This window comes from Microcebus murinus, chromosome 32, assembly GCF_040939455.1.
Source record: "Microcebus murinus isolate Inina chromosome 32, M.murinus_Inina_mat1.0, whole genome shotgun sequence".
Classification (NCBI taxonomy): domain Eukaryota; kingdom Metazoa; phylum Chordata; class Mammalia; order Primates; family Cheirogaleidae; genus Microcebus; species Microcebus murinus.
Genome location: NC_134135.1, coordinates 2,994,431 through 3,003,543, shown reverse-complemented (window position 1 = coordinate 3,003,543; position 9,113 = coordinate 2,994,431). Strand labels below are relative to the sequence as shown.

The following is a 9,113-nucleotide window of genomic DNA, read 5'->3' as shown; positions in this document are numbered from 1 at the left end:
TCCTGCCACCCTGAACGCTGCCGCCCATGTGTTCCAGTGCCCACGGGGGGACTGCTCCCGCCACAAGGCACAACACAGTAAGTTGTGTAAGTGGGGACCATCTCGGGGCCATTTGGTGTACTGTGGGGTCAAGCAAAGAGAGGGACTGATTTAGACAGGAAAGGGAAAGAGTCGCTACACTTGGGACCTAGGAGGTGTGTGAATAGAATCTAGGGACGTCCCTGAGTAGCTTCGAATTGTGAATAATACCGTGTCCAGAGTCCCTATCAGTCCATAGCCCTCTCTCCTCAGGCAAGGCCTCAGGCTGGGCGCATGGACTCCCTCAGCTACGCTGGGCGCAGAAGGACAAAGAAGGTCTGGGCCCCCTCCCTTGGCAGGGGCACCACAGTGGGCATGCAGGCTCTACATTCCTCCTCCCCATTCCTGCCCCTCCCCCAGTCTGCGGACCCCGCTTCCTGCAGGTCCGCCCTCCGGCCCCTCCCTCCTCCGCAGCGCACGCACCTAGCTCCCGACCCCTCCCTTCGCCACTGGCCCGGCTGCCACCGTGGGGCTCGGCCTCAAAGCCTCCTCTCGGTCGTCCTGGAAGGCACCGCGCGGCAGCAGCGCGGGAAGCGCCCCGTTAGCTCATCCTCGCTGGGCGTCAGCAGCCGCCGCCAGGCCCCGCCCAGCGGCAGCCGCGGGGAAGGCCGCGCCCGGGACGACTGCGGAGCGCGGTGAGTGAGCGCGGCCAGAAGGGAGGGACCCAGGCGCCCCGGGTCCCCGCCCTGCCCATGCCTCGGGGCCAGGCGTCCCGACCTTCAGCTCCCTTTTTTTTTTTTAATCTTAGCTTGGTCAGTCCGTTCTAGGGCCGCAGAGCCGCCCCCCAAAATAAACCCTGCAGCCCTTCCCGGCTCTGGGGCCCCTGGCGCACCGGCCCTTCGGATACCCTCCCCTCTCGTGGGAATCAGGAGTCCAGAGCCCCCAGCCCCAGACTCGTCCTCATTAAGATTCCCAGTCCCTTCCTCTGTCCAGGAGCCAGGAATGCAGGCCAAAAATATCTCTCCCTTCCAGACCCAGGAGGCTTGTCTTGCAACAACTGCTGCTCTGAAAACCCAGGAGTCAGGGCTTCGATTGCTCTTTTGAGCCAAGGAACTGGGCCCCCAGGCTAGGCATCATGTGCCCCCAACTCCTACCGCTCTAGGTCCCGGGAATTTTGCTACCAGCACACCCCTAACCCACCGACCCCAGAGTCTGGCCTGCCCGTCCCTTACACCGCGGGTCCCAGTGTACGTGGGGATAAAGGGACCATTTTGCTTCTCCTTCGAGATCCTTAAATACAGAAATTCAGCTTCTGTTTCTTGGGGGAACTAGGAGTCAGGGATCTTAGCCCAGAACCTTCTAAAGCCCAGGCATCGGCACCTTCAATTCTATTCCCTCTCAGGGACCCACGAGACAGAGACCCTAACCCACAAACCGCGTTAAATTGGGGGGCCTCGTGCCCCGACCGCTGCGGCTCAGGTGTCTATGGTTTCATCCATCATGGCAGGGCAGGGGCCGGAGCAGACAGGGAGGGGGCAGGGAGAAGGAGAATTAAGTGAGGTGGGACGGGGGTGGGGACCTGAGCTGGGGTCTCCGTCCTAAACAAACCCTAAACACGCGGGTTTCTATGGCAACGGTCTTCCCTGACCTACCCTGGGGACTGCTCTAGGGCTGTGTCGGGGAGGGCAGCCCCCAGGAGTCCCCACTCCGCCAGCTGTTGTGTCTTCCTGTTTTGTCACCAAGGCAACGGTCAGCCCTCCATCCTCCTCGCTGGTAGGGCGGGAGATTCTCCGTAGGTTTATTTTCGGGAGGGGCGTGGCCTGACGTTGGCCCCGCCTTCAAGGCAGGACTGGGGTAGCCCAGGCTCGGGGATGTCCCTTTCCTCCGCCCCCGCCGGGAGTGTGGCTCCGGCCCCGCCCCCGGCCCCGCCCGTGCCCGGTCCCGCCAACTCCACCCAGCCCCCCAGACCCTTCTAGTCCGCAGCTGTGGTCTTTGCTTCTGCCGCAGTCGCCACTGGCTGGTTGAGGTGAGGCTGCTGGGACCCCAGAGGGCGGGAGCAGAGTCCACGATCTTTGGGTCCAGGGGGAGGAATGGGCTGGGATTCAGAACGTCTGCGACCCTGGAAAGCCTGGGGGTGGGTCAGGATTCTTGGGTCCTGGAGAGGATAGGGCTTGGGACCTGCACTCACGCAGGTCGTACCTCTGAGAGAGGAGGGAATGCAACCTGGACCTCTGGGTCTGGGGAAAGACTGGGCTGGGGGCCGGGACTACTGAGACTGGGGGAGGAGCGGCTGGGGACCTGGACTCCTAAGTCCAGAGGGAGGGTGTGACTGAAGACCCCCAACTCCTGCGTCTGAGGGAGGAGGGGCTGGGCATGAGGACCCCTGGGTGTGAGGGAGGAGGGGCTGGGCATGAGGACCCCTGGATGTGAGGGAGGAGGGGCTGGGGCTGGACCCCTGGGTGTGAGGGAGGAGGGGCTGGGGATGAGGACCCCTGGGTCTGAGGGAGGAGGGGCTGGGGACATGGACCCCTGGGTCTGAGGGAGGAGGGGCTGGGGATGAGGACCCCTGGGTCTGAGGGAGGAGGGGCTGGGCATGAGGACCCCTGGCTGTGAGGGAGGAGGGGCTGGGGGTGTGGACCTCTGGGTCTGAAGACGTAGAGAAATGGGGATTCCTAGGTGTCCGGATTGAAGGAGGCAGGAGTCTGGTAGGTGGAGGTTCTTTAGGACGAAAAGAGCTTGGGGTTGGGAGGCCTGGGTTTGGGAAAGAGAATGGCGGGAGTTCAGAATTACCGACCCCCTCCCCATCGAGGAGACAGGCAGAATTGGAACTCTGGGCTCCCTGAAAGGCCAGGGGCGGGGGTGAGGTCCAGCTCCTAAAATGCAGGTGGGAAGCCAGGAGAGAACAAGGCTGGGTCCAGCATCCCTGGGCGCTGAGAGCCGAGGCTGGGGTTCAGGGTCCCGCCCCGAGTCTGTCGAGAGATGGGTGTGGCGCCCGTGGTGGAGCCGGGAGGGTACGAGGTGCTGGGTGTGGCCCAGGCTGCCGCTCTGCCAGGAAGCCTGGAGGGGTGTTTCTTCTCCCTCCTCCTGTCTCCGGCTGCGCATTCCTGAGCTCTGACCTCAGGCGACGGCTGGAGGCCCCAAGGGCGGGGCGGGACCCTCCCCGCGAGTGGTCCCCTCCCCACCCCCGCTGACCCACCTTCCGCGGGGAGCTGAGCCAGCCAGGCCCCGCCCTCTTCCTCCTCCCCCGTCGGGCGGGCGAAACCCGCCTTCTGGAAACCCGGCGCCCCGCAGGGGGTTGGGCTAGTCCCGACTTCCTCCTAGGGGTCCCGGAGGGGGCTGGGGCAGCGGAGGTGTCCGACTGCGTGTGGCACCTCGCGCCCTCGCCGAGGACCTGCGTCCCGGGAGGCGGTGGGGGTGTGGCTGTTGACCTCCGGGCAGGGCTCCAACGCTGCGCGCAGCTTCCGGCGCGGAGCCGGAGCTCCGGGAATCCAGGCCGCTCCCCTCTCAGACATGCTCGGGGGGCTGGCAGCCTTTCTTTATAGGGACCCAGAATTCGGGCTCCCAGCCCTCTCCTTTTAAAGCCTGGGAGTCCAGGCCCCTACTCCCTGAAATCCAGCAGAGGGGCGGGGGTCCCGGCACCGCCTCCTGGTCCCCGCCACATTCCAGATGGCTGGGCTGACTTGCAGCCCTTATAAGGCGCGGAGACGCCGGGCCGGGCTGGGCCGTCCGCCCCCGCAGCCACCGCCCAGGGTCCTCCCGCCGGCCGGCCGCCCGCTTCCCTGTCCCGAGCGGGGTTAGGATCACACACGCGCCCACTCTGGACCGCAGGGCGTGCACTTTGCGCCCATTTCCCTTCACGCCACCCACAGTTTGTGGAAGGGGAGGAAGGAGAGGGGCGGGGCTTCGCTGGGGTCACGACCCAGACCCCTTCTGGGCTCCTCGCCAAGTCCCTGCCCCAGCGAGGAGGCGCGCCCAGGCTACCGAGCCTCCTCGCAGCGTGGCGGCGGGTCTGCTGGGTCCCGGGAGGGAGACCCCGCTCCGAGTGAGCGCTGACGCCCTCTCTCCTACTCAGGTGCTCTTACCAGCCTTACCAGGTGTGTGACTTAATCCGTCTCCACAGCCAGATCTTTCTCCGTGGGTTCCTCAGCTAAGACCGCTGGTGAGTGGGCTGGGGGCGCAGACTCCTGGGTCTGAGGGAGGAGGGGCTGGGGCCTGGAACCCTGGATCCAAAGGGAGTTGAGGACTGGGGGCGCAGACTCCTGGGTCTAAGGCAGGAGGGGCTGGGAACCAGGACTCCTGGGTCCTGAGAGAAGGGCCTGGAATCTTGGGTTCCAAAGAAGAGGGTCGCAGACACTCTGAGGAAGAAGAGTGGCCTGGGGCTGGGCTCCTGTGCCTCTCGGAGCCGTTGTTCCAGCACGGGACTGGAAGAGGTTAAAAGCCTGTGACATTGCCATCCTGTGTGCCTGACACTGCAAGGAGGAAGTTTTATTTCCCTGTGGCTGAGAGAGGCCTCCTAAGTATTTTAGTGGCGTTAGCTGAGAGATTTAGACATTTTGCAGCCTGAGGAATGACCTGGGCACCTTGTCCCTAAGAGGCTGGGCATTTGATTCCTGAGGGTCTTTAGGACAAGGAGGTGAAAGCTGCAGGTTTTGGAAGGAGGGAAGAAGGGAGTTAGTTTCCCAGAGTCTAGGGCACGAGGTATTTATTCTCTAGACCAAGGGCCCAGGGTCCAGAGGTCTGACCTTGCATAATGGGAACTGTGAGGCCTGGAGATTTCACTAGAAGGGGCTGGGGCACTGGACAGTCAGGAATCTGGGGAGCTGAGTTTCCTAGAAGTTGGGGAACCAGCTAGCTAGGTTCTGGGGGGAGGGGAGAAGAGGAGGAGCAACCTCAGCTTTGGGTTTCAGTACTCAGCCCTGCAGCTCTGGCAGGAGTCAGATTGAGAGTGTAGATTCCTGATCTCTGAGGAAGGGGGTGGGGAGAGGAGGGGGCTGCTGAGAGTGTGGACCCAGTTCCAGCAGGGAGGGGAGAATCTTGGTTTTCGGCGGTTGGGAGCTCTGCTCGGGCCCCTGATAAGCGCTCAAGATTGGAATCTTGGCTGTTTAGGGGCTGGAAATGTCTAGATCACTGTGAGGTGGAGGAAGGAAGTTTGTTCACAGGGGCTGGGGTGCAGAGCACTAGATACTCAAAGGGGGGAAGTTGAGAGACGGGGGTTTTTTAGAACCTGCGGAAGACAGGCCTCTTGTCCTGACACTAGGGTGATGTCAGGAGGCAGAAAGGGAGGATGCTTTAGACCTGTCTTAAATGACTGGGTTGCTGAGCCCCTGGGGCAAGGCGGGAAAGCAGGAAGGAGGGTATCTGGATTGGGAAGAAAGAAATGTAGTTCTGCAGTAGTTAAACCTCAAGAGAGAGAAGATAGGTCTCTTTTTTTTTTTCGTTGTTTGGCTTATTTCTTTCTATTTATAGTAGAGACAGGGTCTCCCTCTTACTCAGGCTGGTCTTGAACTCCTGACCTTGAGCGATTCTCCTGCCTTGGCCTCCTAGAATGCTAGGATTACAGGCGTGAGCCACCGTGCCCAGCCAAGTCTCTTGAGAAGGAAAAAAACAGGGGCCTAGACTCCTGGGTTCTGACAAGGGTGAGGGAGGAGTGAGCCTGGAACCAAGGTGACCAACACGTTCCTGTATGCCCAGGATTGTCCCGGTTTGAAAACTGAAAGCGCCACATCCTGGGAACTCCCTAGCTAGAGCCCATATTAATCTGTCCCCAGGGGAGATGAGGGCGTGGAGGGCCTGTATTCCCTTGTTGGGACCTTGTGAGGACGCTGTCTTTCCCCTTCCCCCAGCCATGCCGGTGACAGTGACCCGAACAACCATCACAACCACCACGTCGTCGTCCTCGGGCCTAGGGTCCCCGACCATCGTGGGGTCCCCTCGGGCCCTGACCCATCCCCTGGGCCTCCTCCGCCTGCTGCAGCTGCTGTCCACCTGCGTGGCCTTCTCACTGGTGGCCAGTGTGGGTGCCTGGACAGGGCCCATGGGCAACTGGTCCATGTTCACCTGGTGCTTCTGCTTTGCCGTGACCCTGCTCATCCTCATCATCGAGTTAGGTGGGCTGCAGGCCCGCTTCCCCCTCTCTTGGCGCAACTTCCCCATCACCTTCGCCTGCTACGCCGCCCTCTTCTGCCTCTCGGCCTCCATCATCTACCCCACCACCTACGTCCAGTTCTTGTCTCACGGCCGTTCCCGGGACCATGCCATCGCCGCCACCTTCTTCTCCTGCATCGCTTGCGTGGCTTATGCCACCGAAGTGGCCTGGACCCGCGCGAGGCCCGGCGAGATCACCGGCTACATGGCCACCGTGCCAGGGCTGCTCAAGGTGCTGGAGACCTTCGTGGCCTGCATCATCTTCGCCTTCATCAGCAGCCCCCACCTGTACCAGCACCAGCCGGCCCTGGAGTGGTGCGTGGCGGTGTACGCCATCTGCTTCATCCTGGCGGCCATCGCCATCCTGCTGAACCTGGGGGACTGCACCAACATGCTGCCCATCCCCTTCCCCAGTTTCCTGTCAGGACTGGCCCTGCTGTCTGTCCTCTTCTACGCCACCGCCCTGGTCCTCTGGCCCCTCTACCAGTTTGATGAGAAGTACGGCGGCCAACCCCGGCGGGCGCGAGACATAGGCTGCGGCAACAGACACATCTACTACGTGTGTGACTGGGACCGCCGCCTGGCTGTGGCCATTTTGACGGCCATCAACCTGCTGGCGTACCTGGCCGACTTGGTGTACTCTGCCCGCCTGGTTTTTGTCAAGGTCTAAGACTCTTCCAACATCTTCATTTTTCTCACCCGGATTTTGAGTCCTTATTGCCTTTTAATGTCTCCTCTCCCTCCTGCCCTTTTTCTTTCCTGCCTGATCCATCACTCTTTCCAATTTCTTTGACTCCTTTCGTCCCTTTCCTCTTGCTCTGTTTCCTCTCCTTCCTGTTCTGTTTTGTTGCCTACATCCTGTTTTGCCTGAGTTCTCTTTCGACTGTCTTCTACCTTTTCTTCCTCTCATCTCTTGGCTGGGTTTCCTGTTGGTTTTCCCATCCGCCTGTTTCCTGATCACCTCTTTCCATTTCCTTGGGAGCCCTGAGACTCGTTTCTCCCCCACCTCCACCCACCTCCGAAGGTGCTGAGCTCCACACATCCCACACCCCTCTTCGCAGCTGTCCGTGCCATGGGCCTCCTGCGGGGCCTCGTTGCCAAAGCATGCCTGCCCGCCCTAGCTGTGCCTTAGTCAGTGTGTGTGTGTGTGTGTGTTTGGGGGGAGTGGAGGGAGGGTAGCTCGCCATTGGGCCCCCTTTCTCCCAGTGGAGGAGGGTATGCAGTAGACCTCCCCTTTAAGTTAAAAAAAATTGCTGGAGGTCAATAATTTCTGGTGGGCGGGATGCTTTAAGCACAGACCCTGGCCCCACCTGGCGCTCAGCCTTGCCTGAGATTGGCTCTAGAAGTTTTGCCAGGCTTACTAAAACCCACTGCCTAGAGGCCATCTTAAAGGAAGCAAGGGACAGGTGCCTTTCATCCCAGCTATTCTCTGTGGTATCAGAAAGAGGAGTGAGGCAAAGAACCACAGGGTCTCGAAGACAACTGTCTGAAGTATTTGCGAGGGGCAGTAATGTGGCCCTCTAGCCTCAGTGTTAAAAATAACGTGTCCTGCTTTGCCAGGGAGGAGAAGAAAATGGCCACTGCCAAACTTCAAGGCAGTATCAGCCTGTTTTTTTTTTTTTTTCTCTGTCATGAGGGCAAAAATTACTAGGTGGCCCTATTGTCAAAGAGAGAAGTTTCTTTTCTGGGGGGGATGGGTGGGAGGATGGGATTGGTGCTGCCATAGCCAGAGGAATGCATTGCTTAAGTGTGTTTTGCACACGCACGGGTATTTCTGTGTGCTAGTTGCTTCTTGCTGCTGCTTCCTGCTTGTCTGGGACTCACATGCATAACGTGATATATATAAATGTATAAATATATATTTTATTTTTTTTAAATTCCCCGGAGCTTTTAGTTCCCATCAGCTCCTGCTGTTAAGCATAGAAGCCTTGTCCCTTCCCCCATTCCCACATCCATAATGTTCTTTTTTTTTTAAATCTCAATATAAAGATAAAAAAAGGACTTGTGCTTTCTTTATTATTGGGGAGGACTCCTGGGTCTGGTGGGAGAAGGGGGTTGGGGCCAAGATGACCTTGGCCTCATCAGAAAATGGTAGCTGAGTCTGGGCCTTTTAAATTACTTCCTCAAACTAGGAGGGCTGGGTGGGATAGAAATGAACAAGATTTGTCCCTCCTTGGAGTCCCATGAGTACCTCAGAAATACAATGTCCCAATGTAGGTGCTGGAGCTTTCCTCCAAAATTAACTCTTCCAGCTTCCCCACTTCAGGGCTGAGAACCCAAGCACCTACTCTGACCTGCCCCCTCCTCAGTTGCTCAGCAGACACTATCTATTCTTCCTCCTACATACCATTAATACTTGCTCCCCTACTCCAAGTCCCTGGCCCAGCTCAGGTTCCAGTTTGCTTCACCCGAGCTATTGCCCCAGCCTCCTCCTTGGCTATCCAACCTCCAGCCCACCCTGGCCTCAGAGGGATTCTTTCAACATCCAAATCTGATCCTGCCCTTCCCTGCGGAAGAACTTTCATATCCCTTTCCAGGTTGCCTAGAGATATATAAAAACTCCTCAGTCCATCCTTCAAGGCCTTTAGCATGTGATCCCGCCCACATCCTAAGCTTTACGGTCCCCTGACTACACCTAGTATATATCTGACCTTCATAAAGATCAAATAAAAACTCCAGCGATGAATCGCTACCTCACAGGTCATTTGCCCGTTACCCCAACATGAGGAGAATCACAAATACATAAGTCTGAGAAAATTCCAGGATCACGCAACTGTCCTTCAGCTACACCCACAAAAGCAACTGGGAAGAGAAATGGGAAGGGTGCTGCTGGAAGTAGCTGGGGAGGACCAACTAGGACACACGCCGTTAGGTGAGGAAAAGCCTCCCACCTACACCAGTCCCTGTGTTCTCAAAGCGCATCTAGCCCACCCTCCCCTCCCCCATCCCAT

General features: G+C 59.0%; 1 protein-coding gene across 2 annotated transcripts; it reads left to right on the top strand.

The window, feature by feature from the left end:
• The first annotated feature begins 622 nt into the window (after positions 1-622).
• Positions 623-8,163, top strand: MYADM (myeloid associated differentiation marker). 2 transcript variants are annotated; one of them, XM_012770850.2, is made up of 3 exons: positions 623-713; positions 4,091-4,177; positions 5,862-8,163. In XM_012770850.2, exon 3 carries the CDS (start codon positions 5,864-5,866, stop codon positions 6,830-6,832), a length of 969 nt encoding a protein of 322 aa, XP_012626304.1. In that variant the 5' UTR covers positions 623-713; positions 4,091-4,177; positions 5,862-5,863; the 3' UTR covers positions 6,833-8,163. The 2 variants fall into 2 exon arrangements, with proteins under 2 accessions (XP_012626304.1, XP_012626303.1); XM_012770849.3 differs by lacking the exon at positions 623-713 and adding an exon at positions 1,919-2,044.
• The last annotated feature ends 950 nt before the right edge of the window (positions 8,164-9,113 follow it).

Bases quoted from the DNA above. Each gene is read 5' to 3' on its own strand.
- MYADM (XM_012770850.2), top strand. From the start codon at position 5,864: ATGCCGGTGACAGTGACCCGAACAACCATCACAACCACCACGTCGTCG.